This window comes from Erinaceus europaeus, chromosome 12, assembly GCF_950295315.1.
Source record: "Erinaceus europaeus chromosome 12, mEriEur2.1, whole genome shotgun sequence".
In the NCBI taxonomy this organism is placed as follows: domain Eukaryota; kingdom Metazoa; phylum Chordata; class Mammalia; order Eulipotyphla; family Erinaceidae; genus Erinaceus; species Erinaceus europaeus.
The window spans coordinates 88,355,283-88,382,740 of record NC_080173.1 but is presented as its reverse complement, the minus strand read 5'-3'; the positions used below and the strand labels follow the sequence as shown (position 1 = coordinate 88,382,740).

Below are 27,458 nucleotides of genomic sequence, written 5' to 3'. Positions count from 1 at the left end.
TGACCTGGTGGTCGAGCAAAACGGCTCACCTGGGGAGGGCACCTACACGGCCATGTGTGTGGCCCGGTTTGCCCCATCACAATGGAAGAAGTTTTCTTGTTTGTTTTCATCTGTTTTTCTGGTTGGTGTTGTTTAGGTTTGTTTCTGTTTGGTTTTTCTCAGAGAAGTACTTAGCTCTGCTGTATGGTAGTTCAAGGAGACTAAACCTGGGACCTGTGGTGCCTCACACATGAAAGTCTTGTGCATCACTATTATGCTCTCTCCCCCACCCTAAAGGAAGCTCTGGAGCTGTGGCGTCGTTTTCTTTCTCTCTGTGTGTATCTCTGTCTGAAAAAGTCCACTTGGTTCAGTCCCTAGCAACACCATAAACCAGAGATGAAGTAAGAAAGAGAGAAAGAGAGAAGAGGAAGAAGACGAGGAATATCAGAGAGAGAAGAAGGAAGGGCTTCCATTGTTCTCAACATGACCATAAGCCAGAGCTGAGCGGTGTTCTGGCAAAGAGAGAGAGATGAGAAGGGAGAGAGAGAAGGATGATAGTGGAGGAAGAGGAGAAGAGAAGGAGAGAGGAGGGAAGTGGAGTGGAGTGGAGTGGAGTGGAGTGGAGGGGAGGGGAGGGGAGGGGAGGGGAAGGAAAAGAAAAAGTCCACTCAAAGCAGTGAAGTAGCAGTGGGGAGGAGTGACCAAGCATTTGTGAATTCTTAGATGAAAATCACGTATCATCTACGGCCAGACCACTCTGGACACACCCGATCTCGTCTGATCTCAGAAAATCACATATCAGTTCTTCTAATAATTTGGATTGTGGTCTCATGATGTAGTGTATACAGGTCATGAATTATAATTCTGCATCCTTGAAACCTATAAGCCAATGGAAACGCAATAGAAATTTATTTTTACAACTATATACATAAATGTACGTACACTTCAAGTCCAGCCCTGGAAACATAGCCTGCTGTTGTCCAAGATGACAAGGAGCTTCCACTCCTGCCTTCTCTCTGATGCAAGGCTTTGGTTACTTGAGTGAACAGTCAAAGTGAGCCAAGAGAATAAGATTTTATTCAAAGTGTATTTAATTTTGAGCAGTCTCAACCATTGATGACTCCCTGCATCCCCAGCCCCCAGTCATTTTGTTCATTTGTGATTTGGGCCTTGTCAGCATGTCAGTATGTAAGTTACCTCTAGGATACAGTAGATAAACACAGGGCCTTACTTCCACTCCTCACTTCTTGTCTTCCCTCTTCCTCTACCTACCCTCACCTTGGTTCCTGAGTGACCCAAGGAAATTAAAAAAAAAAACAAAAAAAAAAACTCACTTTCTAAAAGGGCTGACAAGCCCTACTCAGAGACTGAGGAACATCCATCTGTTGAACATGCGTTTATGATAGTCCAGTGGTTTTGTGTACCAGACTTCAGTGTCTGAGGCCCCAGAGGTTCCAGGTTCAGTCCCTAGAACCACCATAAGCCAGAGCTGAGCAGTATTCTTTTTATCTCTCTCACTCCCTCTATCTCAAAATAAGGTGGTTTTGTTTTAGTTTTGTATTTATAAAGAACATGTTTATAAGCTATCTTATCTATACTGTAGACAGATTGGAGAGCACACTGTTTTGTTCTTAGGGAGCACAGATTAGTAGGGGTGAGACCCCTCAGTTCAGGTCACCCAGCAGAGCAGCAGCGCCAGTGAAGAATGGACAAGCCTAGTAGGAGGGATGTGGGACAGGATCAAGGGGAAGCCAAGGATGCTGCCTTTACTTCTTGCTTTTTGTAGGGGGGCATGAGCTGCCACTAGAGCTCCCAGCTCCTCTGGCCTCCAAGTAACTCTTCACAGATATTCAGCATCCCTCCTAAGTGTGATTTCACCCATGGGTGCTGGTTGGGTCTCTGAGTTGTGGAAATGCTTGTTTTGTCACCTTCTTACCCACGTTTTAGCAACTTATATCTCCCCTGACACCTTTAACTCCAGATAACTGAAGCTTCCCACTGGTAACTATCTCTCACCTTCCACCATATGAATTTGATAATGAAGGGTTTGAATTAGATGTAACTATAATCTTTCCCTGGAATATTTACCTTTGGATAGAAGATTACTGAACACAGCAGAAGGACCTTGGGTGGGAGGGGAATTGGATGGTGGGGTTAGGGGACAGCCTGACGTGAGGAAGAATCTTGCTGGTCATGAAGATAGAACATCAGCTCAATAAAAAATTTTAAAAAAAGAAAGAACATCAACTCAGACTGATTCTATGCCTCATGGGTTGTAAGACCTCTGTTTGTTCCATTATCAAATAAAATTAGAATAATCTCCCTCAGGGTTCTTGTAAAGGTCAAATATCCAAGCGTCTGCCCCAAGAAAAATAGCACTGCAGCAACAGAGAACAACAAACAGATAAGAGTTTGTGGTAAAGTTCAGGCAGTGGAATTGAATTTGGGAATGGAGCGAGCATGGTGAGATAAAGAACCTTGAACCTTTGTCCTTCCTGTCATCCATGTCTCTATGGGGGGCTTGAAGTGTGTGTGTGTGTGTGTGTGTGTGTGTGTGTGTGTGTGTGTGTGTGATGTTCTCTTAGTATCTCCCATTATATGGACACCTTTGCAGCTCTTGTTCAGGGTCCTAGTTGTTTCAAGGTCTGGATTGCTGGAGGCCATCAAAATTCCAGTGACCCCTAAGCTCTTGGAAACTCTCAGCTTCTTGGATTTTTCTGGTCTCTTCTGATATGCCTCTAGACTCTGATTTTGTCCATAGACTATAGTAATTCCATTTCATATGCTCTTCCTCTTCTCCCAGCTCAGCCTGTGTTAGAAAGGGCAACCTGAACTCTTGGGGAAATATAGACAGTGCAAGATAACTGAATAAGTGTTGGACTTTCTAAAGGGTTGCTCAGTGATTTAAAGATGAGAAGCTAGTCTATGGCCATACCACCCTGAACACGCCCGATCTCGTCTGATCTTGGAAGCTAAAGATGAGAAGCTATAGTGCAAAGCTAACGCTGGTAGAGTTCCTCCCATCATTTATCTTTCTTATTTGATCTCAACATTGTAACCTCTCACCTACTTGGCCCTCAGTTTAATCTCATATCTAATTCTGGGAAATAGATGGTGACATCCCTGTTTTTTACATGTGATACAGGAAAAAAGAAAAAGAAAAAGAAAATATATAAGGAGGTGAACTGACTTGATCAAGACTGACTTGTAAGCTTTGGAATCTATCCTTGAACTTCCTTTATGCCCAAATGAAGACAGCTGAGCCTGGGGTAAGAAAATGGAAGATTGTAGGATGTTATCTTCATGCCCCACCCACACCACTGTGCATCCCAGCATGCCTTGTGTTGGGAAACCCTAGTGCAGAGTGGAAGTTCTGATTTCTAGAAGCCTCCAGAATCTTCCAGCCTCCCTCACCTCCTCATTGTAATGGTGCTTTGCATTTCAGTGAGTGGGGGGGGGGGGGGCGGGGGAATGGGCAGAAAAGGATTTGCTGAAAGGAAAAATCAAGTGCATTTATGACTTCACTCCTCTGTGTGCACAGATGTTTCCTCCCTGGGGGCCCTCCCTTCACGGGGGGTTCACTGGCCACAAACAGATGGGAAGAGGCTTGCGGTGGAACAGAGAGCAAGACTTGATGAAGAGGTCACTCTACAGTGCTGTTGGGATCAGCCTAGAGAGTGGGCCTACTGGGGGCTTTGGCTTCTGCCAGGCCTTCTATCCAAAACTAGTCCTAGCGCCAGACTGCAAAAGCACATCAAGGTCTAGGGCAGCTGAAGAGCAAGCACAAGATTGGGGTGTTGGCATTGGGATAATTTGGTGTCCAAGCCCTGTGTTCCTTAGCCTTGGTTTTTCCACCTGTAAAATGGGGACTTGAGATCCAATCATCTGTAAGGCTCCATACATCTCTGATTTTGTTTAAACCATGCACTGGTTCAGAGAACTTTTTACTGTTGTTAGAAATACATAACCCTTCCCAGTCTCCTCCCAATTTATAAGATATTTTAAGATAGCATATGATAGCATTTTAAGATAGCATATGAAATCCTAAGCTAACAATATATATTATAATATATATTACAAGACAATAATAAGACAATATATATTTTAGGGTAGGACCTGTGAAATGGATCCTATCAAAGGAATTCTAGCCAATACTATCTAAATCTTTTTAACTAAGGTTATCATCCTAAAACACTAAGTGCAATATTTTTAAAGTTACATTGAAGTTAATAAGCTCATTATCGAAAACTTGTACAGAAAAACAAAAACTAAGAAAAGAGATTTAGCGTTCTTTCCCTTTTTTGGTTTTTTTTTTGGTAGTGATGTATTTAGAATCATTTGTGATTTTTTTTTTTGGTGGTGAAAGTGGTGTTTTCCTGATTGTAGAAGCAATTTGATAAATGTTTAAAACATTTTTTTTTAACTTTTAAATCAGAAAAAGTGGAATTGAGTTTGGGAATGGAGCATGGTGAGATAAAGAATCTTGGCCTTTTGTCCTTCCTGTCATCCATGTCTCTTTGGGAGGGGCATGAAGTGTGTGAGTGTGAGTGTGAGTGTGAGTGTGTGTGTGTGTGTGTGTGTGTGTGTAGAGGCATGTTCTCTTTGTGTCTCCTATTATATGGATAAATTTTCAGCTCTTATTCAGGGTTCCTTGTGTTTCAAGGTCTGTCTTGCTGGCAGCCACCAAACTGCCAGTGACCTTTCAGCATTTGAAATACATATATATATATATAATAAAGACAGCCAGAGGAATACCAGGATACAAAGATTATCTCTAGGAAATTTTTTGCCTGTCTCCTATAGTGTTCTATTTAGGGTGGGAAGCACATTATTTTCAGAGTTGAGATCATGCTATGTATTCTAATTTCTAAAACAGGAATAACTCTTAGAAGATGATATAAAGGAAGTTTTGATGGCAAAAAAAAAAAAAGCACCATCCACTGGGTGACTTTCTTATTCCTTGAATTAAGGGGGCTAGAGGGGGGGGAAGACTTGTTTGATTCAATATGACTTTGAAATATGCAGAAAATCATTACTCAAGTCCCTTGGCAAAGGAAGTGGCCACCACTATGTTGCTGAATACAAGGCAGCCTGGGTGGGGGAGGAAACAAAGCCCTTTTGTCTGGTGACTTTCCCAGCACAGTGTCTCCAGAGTTGGAATAGTCTCCTCATTGTTGGCGTGTGTTTGGACCAGAAAGGCAGCATCCATTCTATTGATAAGTGCACATGGCCGGAGGCTTCATCTGTGTTGGCCTGGCAGTAAGTTCTAGTTTGGGGGTGGGAGGGAGTCAGGAAGGAGGGCCAGGGGATATACCAGGGGCCAGGCTTCATGCCTGAGATAGAAAAATCTGCCATCTAGCACACATTTAGCTGAGTTTCTGGGTTGAGGGGCTGCAGTGGGTAAGAAGTGACTCACAGATGCGTATCTATGGTGACTTCTCTGTTGTCATCTTTCTAATTTTTTATCTCTCTCTCCATGCCTGGAGAGTAAGTGGGTGTGGTATCTTCTCTTACAGACCTAAAAGAACCTTCCAATTCCTCTCATGTACAAAATGCTGGTGCACCTTGGCTGGGTAAAATAGACCTCAGATCACAGACTTCTTGGGCGAGACGGGGATGGTGGGGGCAGGGGCAGAAACCAGCTCAGTTTGTCACTTTATCTGGCAGATGTTTGCAGAACACCCACAGGAATGAAAAAGAAAAAAAAAAAAAGACAGAAACTGTGCATGTGAGACCTGAGCTTCAGTGGCATTTTTCTTCTAAGGCTTTTAGATGAATGAGGTGAACCCTGGTGTAGGCTTCAGAGTACAGCCAAGAGCAAAACCAGTTCCTGCTTCATGGATCTCTTACTGCAGTGGGAGGTGTTTTCTGTCTCTTAGTAGAAGGAAAGGAGAAGTCGGAGGGACAACTGTGTTTCTAGGTAACTTTTTGCTTCCTTGTGTATATGATTGATTGATTGCCACCAGGGTTGTTGCTTGGGCTTGGTGTCTGCATGCCTTCACCACTCTGGCAACTTTTTTTTTCTTTTTTGTTTTTATAGAGGACAGGAGACATAGAGAAATAGAAAATGAGAGAGGGGGAAGGGGGCTGAGAAGATAGCATGATGGTTATGTGAAAATACTGTCATGCCTGAGGCTCCAAGATCCTAGGTTCAATCCCCAGCACCATCATAAGCCAGAGCTGAGCAGTGATAGCCATTTCTGTATCCTTCCCACTGTATCTCTCTCCCTATTTCTCTCTCTCTCTCTCATTAAAATAAAAAATAAATATTTAAAGAGAGAGAGAGAAGGAGAAGGAGGTGAAGGGGAAGGGAAAGAGGAAAGGGAAGGGGAAGGAGAAAGAGAGGCACCTATAGCATTGTTTTGCTACTCATGAAGCTTCCCCCCTGCAGACAGGTCAGGAGTTTGAACTTGTGTCCTTGAATATGGTAACATGTGTTCTCTATCAAGTGAGCCACCACCCAGCCCTTAATTATCTTTTTTAAAAAAATATATTCACAATTTATTATTGACTATTTTATTTGCCCTGATCTTTTCTAATGGAATCTTTGAAAAATATATATTAATTCTTCTCTTCCCTTTAAAAAAAAAAAAAAGGATTTAGGGAGAGCCATGTCAGTTTCCCCTGCGCTTTAATCTAACTTTTTCTAGTTTTATTTACCAACAACTGCTATACATTTAAGTGAGCAATTGCTCCTGTAGTCCTTATCTCATGGATTTTCTTCTTTGCGTCATCCCTGCTATTTGGACTGTTTCCCTGACATGGTTTTCTGTTCTTCTTTCAGAGAGATCACAATATCTTGTATCTTTTTTTTTAAAGAGACATTAACAAAACTAGAGGATCAGAGGGGTACAACTCCACACAATTCCTACAACCAGAACTCCGTACCCCATCCCCTCCCCTGATAGCTTTCCTATTCTTTATCCCTCTTGGAGTATGAATCCAAAGTCATTGTGGGATGCAGAAGGTGGAAGGTCTGGCTTCCATAATTGCTTCCCCGCTGAACATGGGCATTGACTGGTCGATCCATACTCCCGGCCTGCCTCTCTCTTTCCCTAGTAGCATGGGGCTTGGGGAAGTGGAGCTCCAGGACACATTGGTGGAGTCTTCTGTCCAGGGAAGTCTCATCGGCATCATGCTGGCATCCGGAACCTGGTGACTGAGAAGAGAGTTAACATACAAAGCCAAACAAATTGTTGAACAATCATGAGCCTAAAGGCTGGAATAGTGCAGATGAAGAGTTGGGGGTTACTCACTGCAGACTAATTAAAAAAAAAAACTTTCTTTTTACTGCTCTTCCTTTTTTCTTCTTTCTTTCTTTTTTCTTCCTTCCTTTTTTTTTAATTCTTTTCTTCCATCCTCCTTCTTTTGTTTTCAATGTCTTGTATCTTAACAATTTCCTGACACGTGCTTCTGAATTGCTGAATTACTGAGATGAGCTCTACCTTTGAACCTTTAAGATGACCTTTTCTTCTGCACTTACCTGACTGCTGTCTTAATTCTTGATCTACCTGTGGAGACTATCTGCAGGCTCTCCTTAGACTCTATTTTCCAACACTTGGACTCTGTTGCTGGCCTGGGAATTCTCTGCACTTGGGAGAAGACTGAGTCCCCCTCACGGTCATTGTGGGATGCAGAAGGTGGAAGGTCTGGCTTCCATAATTGCTTCCCCGCTGAACATGTGATCTATATATCTCCTGGTTTCCTTTCTGGTCTCAGGAGTGCTTTTCACCTGCTGTCATGCTGTTTTATTGTCTGGTTTTGTCCTCAGAAAATCACCATTTCTGCTCCAGTCCCCATTCTCTACTTACAGGGCATTCTCTAGGCCTGGCTTGTGGGATTCCTACACGTCTCTCCAGAACACTGTGCCCACCTCAGCTCCCCGCTTTCTTGTATTCTAGGAGTTGGGAGGTGTTGTCAGCATCTGTGCAGTGGTGGTGGTGGTGAATGCCCAGTGTTCACGGAGGTACAGACCCTGTACCTCAAATTAGGCAGAGACTGCCAAGAACCTTTAACATACAAAATGTTGCTTCTCCTTTTGTGCTTAGTGTCTGGTAAGATTTTCCCTACTCATTCCACTGCCTAATTGCTCTCCAGGTTTGTTCTGAGTTCTTCAAAGATTGAGCCAGTTCTTTCTTTTTCTCTGTTGTCAGGAGGATGACGGAGGTGTTCATGGTTTCTTGCCAAATGCCCCCCCCACCGTGGGACAGCCTCTGCATTTCTTTTTTCTGCATCATAGGCCCACCAGTGGTGACTCAGGGTCATACTGGGGATCCTTCCTCCTTCTTCTGTGGGTAGGTGGTCAGTAGAGACTTCAAGTTTGCTTTTCTAGGGAGGCAGGTGGTGGCACACCTGGTTGAGCACACATACAACACTACACAAGGACCCAGGTTTGAGCACTCAGTCCCCACCTACAGGGGAAAAAATAACACCTGCAGGTATATCTGTCTCTGTCTCTCTCTCTCCCTCTCCCTCTCTGTCTCCTTCTTCCCTCTTGATTTTTTGCTGTCTCTATCCAATACATAAAAAAGATAATTTGAAAATAAAAGACAGTTTGCTTTTCATATATATATATATATATATATATATATATATATATATACTTATTTTTCCTTTTGTTGCCCTTGTTGTTTTTCATTGTTGTAGCTATTATTGTTGTTATTATTGGTGTCGTCATTTGTTGGTATGCTTCTAATTCTGCTTCTAAAACCCCTTCTGTTTCATTGGTTTAATCCCCCCGTGCTTAACACTGTATTCTATTTACATAACCACTGTTAACTAAGCACCACCCTGCCTGCAGGCCATTGGTTTAATCCCCACTGGTTCATGATGTCTTTTTGCTCCGCCCCCTCTCCTTGTCACACTCTGATTTTCACCAATCTCTTTTTGCTCCACCCTCTCTATGTCACATCCTGTTTCCACCCTACTTGGTGAATTTATATATAAGGACAGGATTGTGACTATAGATAGTTTAGATAGCTTAGCTTAGATTGTACTGCGTTCCGCATGAATAAACACTGAACTGCGAGTCCCTGGTTGTCTCTCTCTCCCGCCCATGAAGCTCAGCCCAACAGTCGTTATTAGATAGGACAGAGAGAAATGGAGAGAGGAGGGGAAGACAGAGAGGGGGAGAGAAAGATAGACATCTGCATACCTGTTTTACCGCTTGTGAAGCGACTCCCCTGCAGGTGGGGAGCTGGAGGCTCGAACCGGGATCCTTACGCCGGTCCTTGCACTTTGCGCCACCTGTGCTTAACCCGCTGCGCTACCGCCCGACTCCCCGAAAGTTTGCTTTTCTAGGACCCAAAAAATTATCTCCAGGGCTGGGAAGTAGCTCACCCAGTGGTGACTCAGGGTCATACTCTACTTATGTGCAAGTATCTGGTTTTGAGACCCTGGCCACCACATGGGAAGTTCTGCAGGGGGAAACCCTAGGAGCAGTAGAACATCCTTGTGATGTCTCTCTTCTCTCTGTCTCTTTTTCTCTCTCTATCTCACTCTGTCTCTCACACTATCTAAAAAAAGAAAGTGGCCACTGGGAGCAGTGGAATCATGCAGGCTCGTAGCCCCAGTGGTAATTATTGTGGTGGCAGAGAGGGAGAGAGACATACACACACACAGGGAGAGAGAGAGAGAGAGAGAGAGAGAGAATATTCTAAGCCGTTTAGTGGATGTTCCATGGAAGTTTCATGCATGAGGCCAAGTTTCTCAGAGTGGGCCAAGTTTATAGCCAAGGATGTGTGAGGTAATCTCAGATCACTTTGAGATGTCTGTTTTTAAGTTATATGTATTTTAGTGTGTAATCGGGAAAAAACTCAACTAAATCAAATCCATGATTTCATAGATATTGGTAATTAGGGCCAGGCTAAATTCAAGCTCCATCTGAATCAGTTCCAACAACTTAAGTAAATAATAGTCCAACTGATATGTGGTGATGGAAAGTGGTGGCAGTGAACCATGAATGACTAAGGTTTGGGAGATGTTGAGCCAAGGAATCTCCTAAGTCAGAGCTGGAATTTTAGAGGGTCTTTTAACCTGGATGTCCTTCCTTCCTCCCTCCCTCCCTCCCTTCCTTCCTTCCTTTTTTTTTGTTATATTTTATTTTAAATTGTGATAGACACAGAGAAAAGCATGGAGAGACATGGGAAGAGAAAAAGAGAGACACCTGTAGCCCACCCCACTGCTTGTGAAGCCTCCCCCATGAAGGTGGGGCCTGGGGGCCTGAACTCAGGTCTTTGTGCTTGGTAACTTGTGGGCTTTACCACAAGTTGCACCACCATCAGCCCCAGGAGACATATCTTTTTAAAGATCTTTTTTTTTTAAATATTTATTTTATTTATTTATTCCCTTTTGTTGCCCTTGTTGTTTTATTGTTATAGTTATTATTGTTGTTGTCATTGTTGGATAGGACAGAGAGAAATGGAGAGAGGAGGGGAAGACAGAGAGGAGGAGAGAAAGATAGACACCTGCAGACCTGCTTCACCGCTTGTGAAGCGACTCCCCTGCAGGTGGGGAGCCGGGGTTCGAACCAGGATCCTTATGCCGGTCCTTGTGCTTTGCGCCACCTGCGCTTAACCCACTGCGCTACAGCCCGACTCCCGTGGAGACATATCTTATATATTTTTGATACTGGGACATAGAGAAGCCTCATAAAGGATCTTGGACCCTTTGTGCTTAAAGCAAGAGACTGACTACTGTGCCAAACTCTTTATCAGAACCACCTGCCCACTGGGCCTGGAGCCAGCACTACCTTCATCCCTGCCCACTTAATTGCTTCTAAAATGGCTCTAAGTTAATGTCTTTCTCCCCTGTGTGTTCTTACCCTTACCAACCCCTGTGTATTCACAGTTGGATTTCCATACCCACCTCTCTAACATAGAGCTCTTTCTGAGAATAGCAGAAACATTCTGTAGTTAAGGTTTTATTTGTTTGTTTGTTTTTTACCAGAGCACTTCTCAGTTCTGGCATATGGTGGTGCAGAGGGTTGAACTTGGGACCTGGGGCCCTCAGGCATGAAAGTCTTTTTGTATAACCATTATGCTGTCTCCCCCTACTGTTAGAGGACATTTAAAATCTGGATATAGTTAACTACTTAGTGCTTGTGATTTCCCTTCTTGTTAGCTTTCAGTGACTCTGCATCTCAGAACTCTTGTTCATTCATTCATTCATTCATTCATTCATTCATTCATTCCTGATCATGAAGGCCTGATGAAGTACTGGGCTGGGATAGAGGGATAAGATAAATAGCTGGCACCACAGGTGGTAGTGGAAGGTGGAGGAAAGGTCAGGATTGGGCCTGAAGATGGGTATCCGGTGAGGGTGTATTCTCCTTTCATGTAGATGGGAGTTCATCTTAAAGTTCAACTCTTCATCCTTTCTCTGCTCATTCCTCCTGAGTCTGTAGGACTTGGCTGCCATCTTGGTGTAGATCCTGCAGCTCCACACACCGAAAGCCAGATTCACCCCAGTTCTTCACTGATTGCTTAGAACTTGGATAGCTAACAGACTTGACATACCTCCAGACTGGCTCCCACTATGGCAGGATCTCTTTCTGGTTTACTGGTTCTGGCTATTATTTACTTATTTATTTTTATTTATTTATTTGTTGCCTCCAAGTTTATCGCTGGGGCTCGGTCCCGGCACTACGAATCCACTGCTTCTGGCCACCATTCTTTCCCATTTGTTGGATAGGACAGAAAGAAATTGAGAAGGAAGGGAGGGAATAGATAGAGAGGGAGAGAGAAAGAGAGACATCTGCAGACTGCTTTGCTACTTGTGAAGCATTCCCCCCACCACCCCCACAGGTGGGGAGCAGGGTCTCGAACCCAGAATCTTAAATGGGTCCTTGCACTTCATACTATGTGTGTTTAACTGGGTGTCCCACCACCTGGCCTCTAGAGGTTACTTTTGCCTTCACCTACATCCCTCTACCTCTTCAGTTGTCAAGGTTTTACTCTAATGATTATTAAATGCTCTCATCCTTATTTTTATCTTCATGGCCCATCGTAGTCTGATCTGAGAAACCTCCCCCTCACAACCCCCTCCAGAAATGATCTGACCCACATCTGGGTTCTGAAAGCTTTTATTGTCAGCCAGTTTATCCTCTGGCATGTATTACAGACTTCTTTGTGTGGTTCTTCTTGTTTTGCATTTGTGTTTGTGATTTTTCTTCCAAATGTTAACAGTCAAGTGTTCTACTGGATACCTGTCTGCATCTCCCACAACACTCAAGAAAGAGGAATTATTTACTTGATTGATCCTATAGCTACCAGGACTGTGGATTATGGGTGGGGTATCTTCAAGACCCTGTACCCTAGAGACTACATGGGCTGGTGATTAATTTTCCCCTTTCTTCTTCTAGCGTTTTCCCTTCTTCCGTAGCCAGTCAACAGCATCAGGTTGAGCCTGATGTAAAGTTTCGAGACCTCCTTTGAATCTGGAGAGGTGGCAGTCGTTGACTATGTGGGTCATAGTCTGTCTGTAGCCGCAGGGGCAGTTCGGGTCGTCTCTGGCTCCCCAGCGATGGAACATAGCGGCGCACCGGCCATGGCCTGTTCGATAGCGATTGAGGAGGGTCCAATCATAACGTGCTAGGTCAAAGCCGGGTTGACGCTTGCAGGGGTCTGTAATGAGGTGTTTGTTCTTTACCTCAGCTGACTGCCAACTCTGCTTCCAAGAGTCTGGAACAGAGAAGTTCAGTGTAGGCGTAGGGGACCAGATTGGGTGACGAGACGTCAAGCGTTGGACAGGGTGGGCGAAGATATCTGCGTAGATTGGCAGGTCCGGTCGAGCGTAGACGTGGGAAATGAACTTAGATGATGCCGCATCCCGACGAATATCTGGCGGGGCGATGTTGCTAAGAACTGGCAGCCATGGAACCGGGGTGGAACGGATGGTTCCAGAAATTATCCTCATGGAGGAATATAATTTGGAATCGACCAGGTGGACATGGGGGCTACAGAACCATACTGGGGCACAGTATTCTGCAGTGGACTAGCATAATGCCAGAGATGATGATCATAGTGTGGAAGCGCTCGCACCCCATGAGGAGCTGGCCAGTCTTGCTATTCCTCGCGCCCACCTTTGCTGCAGTTTTTATGAGATGTTCGTGAAATGACAGAGTGCGATCGAATCATTTAGGAAAAGTGAGTCATTTAGGAAAAGTGAGTCATCACCATAACCAGTTGTTCTCTCTCTCTTTTTTTTTTTTAATTATCTTTATCAAACAACACAATTCATCCTCTGGAGGACAAGGGCCTATAGCAAATGTAGCCTATTGGGGTTGACAGTTGTCAGCTCAACTGAAGCAAAGACTAAGAGCCAGAGGGCCGGGTGCATTTGACTTTGTTAAAGTCAGAGAAATGCAACCCGGTGGAAATGACTGTATGTTTTTTGTTTAGGACGATTGTTTCCCTACTGTCTTGCAAAGTTTGAGTGACTCTCTATACAGAAACCCTCTATACAGAAAGCTACCTGTTTGCAGAGACCAAGGTGGGAAAAACACTTGATGCTTTTCAGAGCCAACTGTAATGATAGATGACTACCAATGGCATCTGGATTGAGACACCAGGATAACCCCAACCTGTACATTTCTTAGAATATATGCATGACTTTAGTGAATGCCAAAGGATAAAGCATTTGTAGGACTAGCTTGTTCTGCTTATCTTAGGTCAGAGCAAATAAGCTTTCTGGTTTATAATCACCCAGAAAGGTTATTTCTCATCCAGTGGAGGCCATCCTGGGAACTGTGATGGTAAGGATGTCTCTGTGCGGCCTCTAGCAATGCGTTCTTGTCTGCAGTCGGGCCTGTTCATCTGTATGATGTAGTGTCAAAGAGGTGTCAAGGGTGCATAGCCTAAAAACAGTCTCCCTTTATTATTATAAAACCAAGAAGTCTGAGGCTACAAAATTGTGCATGGCCATTTTAATTCCACAAAATTGAAGGACTGGAGGTGAAAGTCTTGCATGTGTCAGTTCAAGTGAAGTTCTGCTTTCATCTTTTAATGTGGGGGAGCTCCTTGTTTCTATCTTTTCATTGCTGTTGTTTTGTTTCAGTGGTGTGAATGACCTTTAAGTGCAGGGCATGGCTTTGCCAATGGCTTTTCTTCTCAGGCCACAGTGAGAAGATGCAAATCACTCAACAACCTGGGAGAATCTGCACTTCTGTATAGGCCCGTACATTTAGTTACTTATTTATTTATTTTACCAGAGTACTGCTCAGCTCTGGCTTATGGTGGTGTGAGGGATTGAACCTGGGACTTCAGAGCCTCAGACATGAAAGTCTCTTTGCATCACCATTATGCTGTCTACCCCTATCCTAGTTCTTTACTTTCTTATCTCTTTTTAAAAATATTTTATTGAGTTTTAGTTTAATGAAAGAAAGGTAAGTATAGAGAGAGACCATAGCACTGCTGAGCTTTGGCTTATGGTGGTGGTGGGGACTGAACCTTTTATATAACCATGATGATGTCACCCAGCAGAATGACTGGGTCAGGACCACTTACAGTGTAGATTCGGAAGTTGCATTTCTCTTGGTTTTTAAGATAGAAGAGAAAGAATAGAGGCCACCATAACGGTTCCCTGCTTCTGTTCTCTCCCTCCCATTTGGCCCTCTTTTTTTTTTTAAAAAAAAATTCTCTATTGGGGAATTAATGTTTTACATTCAACAGTAAATACAATAGTTGGTACATGCATAACATTTCCCAGTTTTCCATATAACAGGACAACCCCCACTAGGTCCTCTGTCATCCTTCTTGGACCTGTTTTCTCCCCCCACCCCCAGAGTCTTTTACTTTGGTGAAATACATCCATTTGGCCTTTTAGTACCTTGGTGTGGCCTGATAGTTTCTCCAGGTCACAACACTGGTGATGTTTTCTCACTTGTTCAAAGCTCAATTTTTTTTTTAAAGTTTTCCTTGTAGAAGTGAGTTTAAGGGGCCAGGTGGTGACATAACCGGTTAACTGCACATAGTACTAAGCACAAGACCCCTGTGAGGATCTGAGTTCCAGCTCCCGGCTCTCCACCTGCGGTGGATGATGATTCAGGAACGGTGAAGCAGATCTGCAGGTGTCTCTCTTTCTCTCTACCTCTCTGTCTCTCCCCCCTCTCAAATTCTCTCTGTCCTTTCCAGTAAAATGGGGGGGGGGGCGGGTGGACACTAGGAGCAGTAGATTTGTAGTGCTGGCACCAAGCCCCAGCAATAACCCTGGAGGCAAAAATAAAAAAGTGAAAAAGAAGAGAGTTTGAACTTCTTAGCCTCAATGTTTTCAGGACCCTCTGACTTCATAAGTAGTACTTCTATATTCTGTGTACCTTAGTCTCTGGTAGAGTGTTCCACCTTCCTTTCCTCATTTCTTCCCACACTGCTATCTCTTCCCACACTGCTATCTCTCTAGGCCTTTGCATGTGCTGGACATGGAGTATTTCCCCCTTGGCTTACGCTTCCTCCCTGCCCTTCCTCACCCATCCTAAGAACCCCTATTTTCTTCTCTTTTAACTAGGATAATAATACAAACTTCCAGGGCCAGGTGGTGGTGTACCTGGTTAAGCGCTCACATTCCTGTGCAAAAGGACCCAGGTTCAAGCCCCTGCTTGAACCTGGTCTCTACCTGCAGAGGAAAAGCTTCACAAGTGGTGAAACAGGACTGCGGCTGTCTTACTGTCTGTTTCCTTTCTACCCCTCTCCTCTCAATTTCTCTCTGTCTCTATGCAATAATAAAAATGAAAAAGCAAGTAAAAACATTTTAAAATAATAATAATACAAACTTCTTTTACTAATTGGATTAGGTGAAGTGGCATAGGACATATGGAACACTTAGAACAATACCTGACCCGGAGCTTACGGCAGTACGTGACTCAGTGAGCTAATATGTTGGTCATCTCTGTAGGTGACTAAAACTCAAAAGTCAGGGTGAGGACATAGGATCTTACAGGTATACACACGAAGGTTTTGAGGAGGCCAGCAAAATTTCTCACGTAGATAGCATGCTGTTTTGCCCCATGTGTGACTCAGGTTTAAGCTCAATGCCCCCACTGCATTGAAGGAAATGTTGGTGCTATGGTCTCTCTCACTCTCTGCCTGACTGCATCTCTGCTCTATCTTTAAAAAGCAAGACTGTTTGTTGAGAAGGAAGGAGACATGTCACAGGGAGTGGGAAGGAAAGACTAAAAGTGGAAAATGGCTTCTCAGAGAAGAAGGGAGTCGAAGTATAGAGGGAGAAATGCATCGTCTGCCACCACAAGGAACCATGCTTCGAGTGAGAGAAACTTCTGGTTGCTGTTAGGATGCTGACTGTGTGATGTAAGTTTCCTGAGAACTAAACATGGTATTCATAATATTGCACCAAAGCACAGGACTTTGAGGAGGGGAGAGCAGAAAGCGAAATATGGACTGAATATAGTGTATTGCACTGCAGTAAAGGACTCTGAGGGAGGTAGGGGGAAGTATAGGAGAAAACTCTGGGAGGGTCTATTATATAATGAAATTGTATTTGTATATAATGAAATTGTATGCATATGTCAGTGATTGCACTGTAAAGCATTAACCCCCTCAGTTGAAAAAAAAAAGAAAGAAAGAAAGAAAAAGAAACCTAAACATAGAAACTGACCACATTGAGCCCCATCACAGAAACTCTGGTCTGGTGTTCTAACTGGACTTCCTGACCTCCCTCCCTCCCCAAGAATTTGAGGTGGCTTTTCTAGGTGTGTATTTCATTCCCCTTGGAGATTTGCCCCCGTTAATCTCACGATGGGACTTATGTGTCCAATGAACCAGGCTTTGTTGAACTGAGCTATCTTTATTGGTTCAGACTTAATTTTTTTTATGGTGGAAAAATATATGCCACATTAAATCCGCCATTGTAAACATTTTAACTGTAACCTAGGCATCAACCTGCATTGATTGTATAACCATTGCCTGTGTTTACGGCATTTTTATTTTCCCACATTGAAAATCTGTGCCCATCCACTAGCCTTCATCTCCACTTTGCCCCACCCCCATCTCTGGTAGCCCTCACTCTGTCTGTCTCTGTGGCTTTGGTTTACTCTAGGCATCTCATGGAAGAGGAATCACACAGTATTTTTCATTTTGTGACTGGCTTGTTTCACTTGGTGTCTTCCAGTTTTATCCATGTAAGTAGCATGTGTCAGAGCTATCTTTTTTAAAGATTGAATAATTTTCTGTTTGCATACGTATGCTACATTTTTTGCCTCCAGGCTTAACCCTGGGGCTCAGTGCCTGCACTACGAATCCACTACACCTGGCGGCCATTTTTTTCCCACTTTTGTTGCACTTGTTGTTATGGATATGGATATTGTTGTTGGCTAGGACAGAGAGAAATCGAGAGAGATGGGGAAGACAGAGAGGAGGAGAAATAGCAAAACATCAGCAGACCTGCTTCATCGCCTGTGAGGTGACCCCCCCCCCCCGCAAGTGGGAGCCAATGGCTTAAACCAGGATCATTGCACCAGTCCTTGCACTTAGTGCCATGTGTGCTTAACCCACTGTACTACCACCAACCCCCCTCATATTCTACATTCTTAATCTTGTCATTCATCTGCAGACACTCAGGTTATTTCCACTTTGGCTGATAATGAAAAACGCTGCTATGAATGGGCTATATCTGTTCAAGTTCTTGCTTTCACTTCTTTTGAGTATATACCTAGAGTGGAATGGCTGAAGAATGTGGTAGTTTGGTTTTTTTGTTTGTTGGTTAGATTTTTAGGAATTATCATTCTGTTTCCATAGCAGTCTCATCATTTTGTGCTGGACTAGCTTCGCAAGCGGGAGACAGACGACCAGAGACTCATGGCTGAGCTGTATGCAGTATCTCTTTATTCATGCAGAACGCAGCACAATCTAAGCTATCTAAACTAAACTAAACTAAAATCACAATCCTGTCCATATATATATATATATACTCGCCAAGTAGGGGGTAAACAGGATGTGACATAGAGAGGGTGGAGCGAAAAGATACTGGTGCAAATATGGGTGTACTATGAGAGGGGGTGGAGCAAAAAGACGTCATGAACCAGTGGGGATTAAACCAATGCACTGCAGGCAGGGCAGTGCTTAGTTAACAGTGGTTATGTAAATAGAACACAGTGTTAAGCAGGGGGGATTAAACCAATGAAACAGAAGGGGTTTTTAGAAGCAGAATTAGAAGCATACCAACAATTCCCCCTTTCTTTTTAACTAATGGCCATAGTATCTGGAGTGTGGGGTGAACAGAAACCTATATCTTATAGGCGTTTTCAAAAGAACTGGCATAAGACATGGAGGAACAAAATAGGAGAGCAGCAAGAATCAGTGTGATTCCAAGGGAAGGCCTGAAGGGGGCGTTTCCTGCATCAAAGGGCAGTGCCTAGCAGGCGAAAGGCCATTTCTTGCCTCTGGGGGCATCTGTTGCCTCAAAGGGCATTTCCTGCCTCTGTGGGAATGACCTAGTAAGGAGGGGGAGTTTCCTGGGGCAGGGCCTGCAGGCAAGGGGGCTTGGCCTATAGAGTCCCAAGGCTCTGGCTGCAAAGTCCATGCACTGCTGCGGTGAGTCTTTGAGAAAACCAGCAGCATAAAGGGAAACTGCTAAAAAAGTTGTGTAAAGTGTCCAAGAGGTGTACCAGTAAGTCCAATAGAAGTGTCAGTCCAAAGTAGATGACCACGGAAGAAATGCTGGGGGATGAAACGCTGCACGTCTGTCTCAATGGGGAAGGTCAGCCACTGGCATTCCGCTTTTCTGTAGAGAGTGAGCTTTGGAGTCTGTGAATCTGTTTCTTCAGCTTGTGCCAGGTCACATCATTGGTTTCCAGGGGTGCATTGTTGTCATGCCATCTTGTGGCGATGTCAGAGAACAGGGGTCCAAATGGATTTCCGGGGGTTCCATTTGAGCAGATGCTTTTTTATGTGAAGACTTGACAGCTGAAATTCACTTACTTGTCAAACAAAACTTGTAGCAGATTAGAAGTTTACTATAATTGATAACTCTATTATAATTGGAAGTTCTTTCTAGTATGATTTTAAGGTTGTTTAAACAGTTTAAACTCAATAAAATGTGGAAAGGTAAACAGAAGAACCACGGTTAAAAGCCTTAGGCATGAAAATCAGTAACATAATCATTGCACTATCTGCCCTGCCCATAACTCATACAGTTTTCAGGATTAAACGTTTCAGATTTATGCCAAGATGTAAAAAAAAAAAAATCAAAGGAGGAAAAAACAATGTTTTGGATTGTTTCTGGATGTCTCTAGAAATCATGGCTGCATACAGCTTTTTTTTGTAAGTCGATGTCATACAAAAATTCAGTCATTCAAATCACTCTCTTACGAAACGCAACTTGAACCAGATTTCCAGATCCCACCATGTAGCATCGTGAGTCCCTGGAGGGTGTCCTAGTCCAAAAAGCTCCTCGAAATTCCACGTAGGGTGCTTCTGATTATTCCTGCTGGATTGCTTCAGGCACCCATTTTTAAAAGCATCTTCCCATCGAAGAAAGAATCAAATCAGGAGGATAGAACTAACCACGTGTTTCCATTCTTGGGGACTGCCAGGGTACTCGAGAATGCTCCTCAAATTAGAGTAGTCCTTCTCCACAGGAAACATGCGAGAAGTCCAGAAAGTCCCAGGGGAAATCTCCGTGCATATCCCAAGCTCTACGATCACAGTCATAAAGAACCAAATTGTGGCCCAGAGCAAAATGTAGTCCATCCCCTCGGGAAACATGGGAGAGGGAATCCAGAAAGTCCAAGGAGAAATCTCCTTGCATCTTCCAAGTTCTATGATCACGGTCATAAGAAACCAAAGTTCCCGGTCAGGGAACCAAAGTGTGTCCCAGAGCAAAATGTTCCAGAGACAGAGAAACTGTCTCATGATGAAACAGTAGAGGCTTTGGCAAACCTCTTCATAAGTAGAAAGGCAACCCATGGCGGATGGGTAGCCAAGTTTACTTATCTGGGGGATGGGCGGGTTAGGTCCCACGTCGGTGCCGGTCCCTGTTTCAGGCACCATTATGCCAGACTAGCTTCGCAAGTGGGAGACAAACGACCAGAGACCCATGGCTGAGCTGTACACAGTATTTCTTTATTCATGCGAAACGCAGCACAATCTACTTTCTTTTTGTATTCTTACTTGTATTCCATTTGTATTGTACTCGAGGGTTCTGGTTTCTCCATGTCCTCACTAATACCAGTCTTTCTTATCACTAATTTTTTTTTACATGCCCTTCTAAGGGTGTTAGGTGCTATCTCATAGTGGTTCTGATTTTCACTTCCTAGTGACCAGTAGAGATTGTGTGTGTGCTGTGTGTGTGTGGGGGGGCACATCTTTTCCTGGATTTAGGTCATTCATGTGTCTTCTTAGACATCCAGATAATGTCCTTTGCCCATTTTTAGTGGGGTTAGTTATTGCTATTTAGTCTAAGCTTTATTCTATGTCAGATGACTGTAGTCGCTACTCTTTCAGTCAGTGCTGATTTTTTTTTTTACTGAACATGTGCATCACTTGTGCACTGTGCTGTGTTTATAGACTCCTCCCCAAAAACTTTTTTTAATTTAGATTTTTAAAAAAAATTTTATTTATAAAATGGAAACACTGACAAGACCATAGGATAAGAGGGGTGCAATTCCACACAGTTCCCACCACCAGAACTCTGTATCCCATCCCATCCCCTGATAGCTTTCCTATTCTTTATCCCCCTGGGAGTATGGTCCCAGGGTCATTGTGGGGTGCAGACGGTGGAAGGCCTGGATTCTGTAATTGCTTCCCTGCAGAACATGGGCTTTGTCAGGTCGATCCATACTCCCAGCCTGTCTGTCTCTTCTCCCAACACTTCTTAATCCTCCAAGCAATCTTATGAGAGTGACCATCTTCATGGTACACTTGAAGAATGCAAAGCTTCAAGGCTTTACCCTAAACAACACAGCTAGTAAAAACTGCAACAGCAAGGACTCTGTAATTCGACTCTGTCCCTAACTGATAGATCCATGATTCTAACCTCCACCCAAGGAGCTGACACTAAGACCTCTCTGTACCTAAATAAGCAATTCACTGATGTGTTTGAAAGATGAAGTCATGTTTCAAGGAAACCACCCAGACCTTGGTATCTCAGTCCCTCTGAAAATCCATGTTTATTTTTAAAGAGTCAGTTACCAAATCCCAAAGGTCTGCATCTGAAAGCACACAGAAATGTGTGACATTAAGTGCCAAGCCTTCAGCTCCTCTAAAAAGCTTTCTAAGTGAGAGGCCAGGTGATGGCGCACCTGGTTGAGCACACACATTAGAGTGTACAAGGACCCGGGTTCAAGCCATTGTTTCCCACCTGTGGAGAGGAAGCTTCATGAGCGGTGAAGCAGGGCTGCAGATGTCTCTCTGTCTCTCTCCCTTTCTATCCCCCTTCCCTCAAATTTCTCTCTGCCCTATCAAATAAAAAAGATTTTTAAATGGAGTGATATCATATATTCAGTAGCGATCCAAGTCCCTACTTATACTTATTTCATAGGCAGATGCAATATTCTGCTCAGTGTCCAGTCCTTTCTTCTTTGTATCTGATAGTTTTGTGATTCCCCAGGTCATTTTCCTCAGAAGATGCACAGCTCTGGCACTGTTGTTATTGTTGTTGTTGCTGTTGTATCTGCTGTCTGTCCAGGTTTGGCAATATATGAAAGAGGTTCATCTTGCCTCTGGAGCCAGTATCTTTCAAGCCCTGGACGAATTTAACACAGTGATCCTTTGGTGGAAGCAAGACTTCATTTGTTTTATGTTGCTTTTTATCTGGCCTTGGGTTCACACAGCTGGGACTAGGGACGGGGCTGATTCCGTGACTTAGGGTTGGGGAGAAGTTGGCAGAACATTCTCTAGCAAGCCCTGGGCAGACCCAGGGAGTCCCGCCTAAAATACCATGGACAAAAGAGCTCTTGTCCACAGACCTGGGGGTGGAAGGCATCTGGTCAGTGACACAGGCTTGGCCATTGTATGTCGTGACCTCAGATCACTTTTTTTTTTTTTTTAGCTGAGAAAGGGGAAAAAGAGAGTGGAGGGGGAAAAAAATGAAAGTCTCCAGAAACTTTGCATCTGGAAAGTCCAAAATGAGTTGTTGATTTCCCCACAAGGGCTGGAGCAGATTTGGAAGGAACTGTGCAATGTAGCGGCTTCTTTGTGAAAGAACAGCAATGAGAAAAGCCACAGGAACATCCTCCCGGGTGCTCAGAGCTCTGACCCCCAGAGCGCCTCTTGCCTCAGCCTCACTTCCCACAGAGGGCCCCATGGAGAGGAAGCTGCCTGGGGCCTGGCCCTGAATCTTGCAACTTCAGGGAGGATCACAAACTCTGCTGTGAGTTCACAGCCCCCAGAAAAGATTAGCTCTTCTCCGATGGTAAGAGTCCATTCTGCTTATCTGCAGGCGTGTGCCCAGCTTGCTTCTCTCTGCATGTTTCTAAGATGGTTTCGGCATTTTAAAGAAGTATTTCTGAGAACGCTCTGAGATATGGCTTTAAACTGCTGGGCTTAGAAGGTCTGGGGGCCTGATGTTCCTGTGTGTGGCAATGAGAAGGGGTGTCTTTTAAAGACAAACGGAATGAGCAAGGGAGAAATAACAGTGTGGGTCATTTTGTGAGAAGAAGAATGAAGGGGAAATAGACATAAAAGGTAAACATATGGAGGAGGGAAAGGATGCCCTCCCCTTTACTTGAGGATTAACTAGGTAAGGCATGTGACTGGGAAATAGACTGGTCACATGTATTTCTTTATTTTTTTTTTATTTAATTATTATTGGATAGAGACAGAGAAAAACTAAAAAAAGGAGGAGGAGATAGAGAGAGAAAACGAGAGAGAGAGACCTGTAGACCTGCTTCAACACTTGTGAAACTTTCCCCCTGCAGGTGGGGACCAGGGGCTCGAACTTGGGTCCTTGCATGTTATAACATGTGCGCTCAACCAGCTGTGCCACTGCCTGGCCCTGGGTGGCATGTATTTCCATTGTAAGAATTGACATCCAGATCTTTCCTTCTCATTGACTTTTCCCAAATTGGAAGCTTGGCTTCTCCTTGCCTACCCACCTACAAGGCCCCATGGCTCAGTGCTAGCTGAGACACTGTAAGCTGACACTGACAGTCAGGGAACATAACTGTTTTCTGTTTTGTTTTGTTTTGTTTTGTTTTGTTGCCTTCAGGGTTATCACTGGAGGTTCAGTGCCACCACTAGGAATCCACTGCTCCTGGAGGCCTTTTTTTTTTTTTTAAAATAGGACAGAGAGAAATTGAGAAAGGAGAGGAAGATAGAGGGAGGGAGAGAAAGATAGACACTGACAGACCTGCTTCATCACTTATGAAGTGACCCCCCCCCCGCAGGTGGGGAGCCGGGGGCTCAAACTGGGATCTATCCATGGGTCCTTGTGTTTCGTACTGTGTGTGCCTAACCTGGTGCGCCACCGCCCACCCGGGAACATAAATTTCCAGAAGGTTGCCGAGTGTCTGCTCAGGGAATCCAGGATGGAGTTGGGTGCTTCTCTCCAAGATGGCGGATACTCTCCTGAGTCTTAGGGCCAGAACTCATTTGTTTCATGAGTTATTCTGTCTCTGGAAGTTAGGTACCCCCTTTTTTGGGAAGGGGATTCTATCATCAGCCAAGATGGTGACTATCAATCTCTGGAGCTTCTGATTAGCCTAGGATGGTCCAGTTTCTATAAGGCCATTTCTGCATTGAGCACTCCTCCAGGGCTTTCTCCCACTGGGTCAGGCAGCAGGTCAGATTCTAACAGGTCTTCCAGTGGGGATTCTGGGCAGTGCTAGGAGGAGAGGGTTGGTGCGTATTACCCAGCTGAGCTACTCATGAGCTGGTTGACCCCCTAGGAAGTTCTCAGCATCTTAGTAGCCTAAGGGCCTTTGACGATGCAAGACCTAGGACTCTGCATTTTCTTTTTGTAAAAATGTTACTAATTTAATAATGACTAGTGAGATTGTAAGATAACAGGGGTACAATTCCATATAGTTCCCACCAACAGAGTTTCATGTCCCATCTCCTCCATTGGAAGCTTCCCCAGTTTTTATCCCTCTGGGAATAGGGACCAAATTTCTTTATGGGGTGCCAAAGGTGGGGTTTCTGTAATTACTTTGCTGCTGGACATGGGCATTGGCAGGTTGATCCATACTCCTAGCCTGTTTCTCTCTTTCCCTAGTGGGGTAGGGCTCTGGAGAAGGGAGGTTCCAGGACACATTGGTGAGGTCATCTGCCCAGGAAAGTAAGGATGGCATCATAGGTGTCTGCAGCTTGGTGGCTGAAAGGCAGTAAGATATAAAGCAAGACAAATTGTTTAATAAACAGGAGCCTAAAGGTAGGAATAGAGCAGATTAAACTAGGGAGTCTTCATGTGGGGAAAAGCTAGGAAGTTACTTTTAGGTGTGTTCCAAGGGGCTCGTGACTTTACTAATTTTTGTCTGAGCCTGACAACTAACATGCAATTGTACTAAAAAAAATATCATCTGGGGAGATGGTGGCAGAGTTTCAAGGGACTCTGCATTTCTTTTTTTTTAATATATATCTATTTATTTTCCCTTTTGTTGCCCTTGTTGTTCTTTATTATTGTTGTAGTTATTATTGTTGTTGTTACTGATGTCATTGTTGTTGGATAGGACAGAGAGAAATGGAGAGAGGAGGGGAAGACAGAGAGGGGGAGAGAAAGACACCTGCAGACCTGTTTCACCAATTGTGAAGCAACTTCCCTGCACGTGGGGAGCCGGGGGCTCGAACCAGGATCCTTCTGCCTATCCTTACGCTTTGCACCACATGTGCTTAACCCACTGGGCTACCACCTGACTCCCGGGACTCTGCATTTCTAACCAGCTCCCGGAGGATGCCCACCCTGGTGCAGTGAGAACACTTGGAGACTTGACTGTGGTGAACTGAAACGTATCAATCAAGTTTTGCCAGCAACACTGCTTCCCAAGAGCTGACTACAAAGAACTGAGAGCTGGGGCGGGTCTGGGCCTGGCTGGGCTGGGGTGGGCAAACTCCCAGGGAAGATGGGATTCTCAAAGAAGATGAGCACTACAGGGCCTGCAGGGAGGATCCCATGAATTCTCTTGGCAGTGTAGGTAAGGCAGACTGAAGTGGAAGCAGTGGTTGGGATGTGATGAAAATGGTGAACCCAAGTGCTCCTCCTAGCAGGTGAGAGACAATGCCACTGGACCCTGCCTTTGTGTGGAGGTCAAGTCCAGCTTCTGATATAGGGATGTCTCGGATGCCAGGACAAAACAGCATTTGGGCAAGTAGACCTCCACCCACTGACTTTAGTACCGACTGGGAAAAGGCACCAAACTCCAGGGCCGTGCCTCAGGATGCTACATACTGGGCTGTCTGAAAAGCCATGATGTATTTCTGCATAGAAAAGAAAATGCACCGTGAGGGACCAGGCGTTGGCACACCTGGTTAAGCACACACACTACAGCGCACAAGGACCCATGTTCAAGTCCCTCGTCCCCACCTGCAGGGGAAAAGCTTCACAAGTGGTGAAGTAGAGCTTCATGTCTCTCTCTCTCTCTCTCCCTCTGCCTCTCCCTCTCTATCCCCACCCCTCTCCCCTCTCAATCTCTATCCAATAATAATTAATTAATTAATTTAAAAAATAATGTGACTTGAATTAAGTGAGAGAAATGACATCGTGACTTTCCCGACACCCTAGTATTTGGACTAGCAGTCCAGAGACAGAGGCCTCTGAAACCAGTGTCTCCGTCTGTGCTTGAACATAGTACTTTCTTCCTTCTACAAAGACAACCTGTTTGCTTGTTTTTTGTTTGCTTGCTTCTGGGGTTATTGCTAGGGCTCGGCTCGGTGCCCACACTACAAGTCCATTGCTCCTAGCGGCCACTTTTCCCCCCATTTAATTGGATAGAACAGAGAGAAATGGAGAGAGGAAGGGAAGACAGAGAAGGGGGGAGAAAGACACCTGCAGACCTGCTTCACTGCTTGCAAAGCGACCACCCTGCAGGTGGGGAGCCAGTGACTCAAACTGGGATCCTTACATAGGTACTATGTGTCCCAAACCCAGTGCACTCCCAAAACAACCTGTTCTTTTTCATTATTTATTTACAAAATGGAAACATTGACAAGACCATAGGATAACAGGGACACATTTCCAGACATTGCCCACCCCCGGAGCTCCATATCCAATCCCCTCTCTTGATAGCTTCCCTGTTCCTTATCCCTCTGGGAGCATGGACCCAGGATCATTGTGGGGTGGAGAAGGTGGAAGGTCTGGCTTCTACAACTGCTTCTCTGCTGAACATGGGCGTTGGCAGGTCAATCCACACTCCCAGCCTATCTCTCTCTCTTTCCCTAGTGGGGCAGGAGTAGGGCTCCAGGACACATTGGTAGGGGTCTTCTGCCCAAGGAAGTCAGATTGGCCTCAGGGTATCATCTGGAACCTGTTGGCTGAAAAAGATTTAAGATTTAATGCAGAACAAATTGTCGCCTAATCATGGACCTAAAGGCATGAATATTTCAGATGAAGATTGGGGTCTTCGTTTTGGAAAAAAAAGCTAGTAAGTCTATTTTAGGTATATTCCAAGGGACCCATGACTTTACTAGTTTTTGCCTGAGCCTCACATCTAATATGTAGGTGGACCCAGGTTTTTGTCTGTTCTTTTTTTTTATATTTATTTATTTATTCCCTTTTGTTGCCCTTGTTGTTTTATTGTTGTAGTCATTGTTGGGTAGGACAGACAGAAATGGAGAAAGGAGGGGAAGACAGAGAGGGGAAGAGAAAGATAGACACCTGCAGACCTGCTTCACCACCAGTGAAGTGACTCCCTTGCAGGTGGGGAGCCAGGGGCTTGAACCGGGATCCTTATGCTGGTCCTTGTGCTTTGCGCCACATGTGCTTATAGTCGGGTGCTATGCTACCGCCCGACTCCCTTTGTCTGTTCTTAAGGCAGATAAATCAGTATTTACTTCCAGAATCATTCAGTGTTAGATATGGTATATGAGTATCATCACATCCATATATATAACAAAAACTTAAAACCTTGGAAACCATCTGGTCTGACTTCCGTGTTTGCGAGATGAGGAAATTGAGGCTGAGCAGCAGAGATGAAGTTGAGTTGCTCAAGATGTCACTGCCAGGCAGCTGCAGCTTTGGCTCTGGCACCCAGACCTCACAGTCCACATCCTGTGCTCTCTGCATGGTGTTGTGGATCCCTGGTATCTCCCAAACCTCAACAGCATTGTCCTTGGCTGTCATCATCTGTCTAGTTCCCTATGCACTGCTAACAGTGGCTCCAGAATGTCAACTGAATTGGGTCGGTTGGAATCTCCACCCCCCCCCCCCCAACACACACACCTTACTGATTCACAGAAACCATTCCACTCGGCTTGGTCCTTGATCTTCCCTTGGTGCTCCTGGCTCAAAACCAATTAGGTCTTGCTGGGAGTCAGCTAGCTCCCTGAGTCACAAGTCTTTGATTAGAATCACTTGGATCCCAGGTCGTCAGCACTGTG

At 44.5% G+C, this 27,458-nt stretch overlaps 1 protein-coding gene across 3 annotated transcripts in view; it reads left to right on the top strand.

The window, feature by feature from the left end:
• GAS7 (growth arrest specific 7) overlaps nucleotides 1-27,458 on the top strand; it is a 282,047-nt gene that overhangs the window by 136,865 nt on the left and 117,724 nt on the right. Inside the window, exon 1 of one of the 3 annotated variants that reach the window (XM_007522673.3) lies at nucleotides 22,033-22,341. The exons of the other annotated variants lie outside the window; for them this stretch is intronic. Coding sequence (XP_007522735.1) covers nucleotides 22,339-22,341 — 3 coding nt within the window. The 5' untranslated portion in view covers nucleotides 22,033-22,338. Of the gene's footprint in view, nucleotides 1-22,032; nucleotides 22,342-27,458 lie in introns of those variants that run through there. 3 annotated transcript variants of the gene reach the window in all.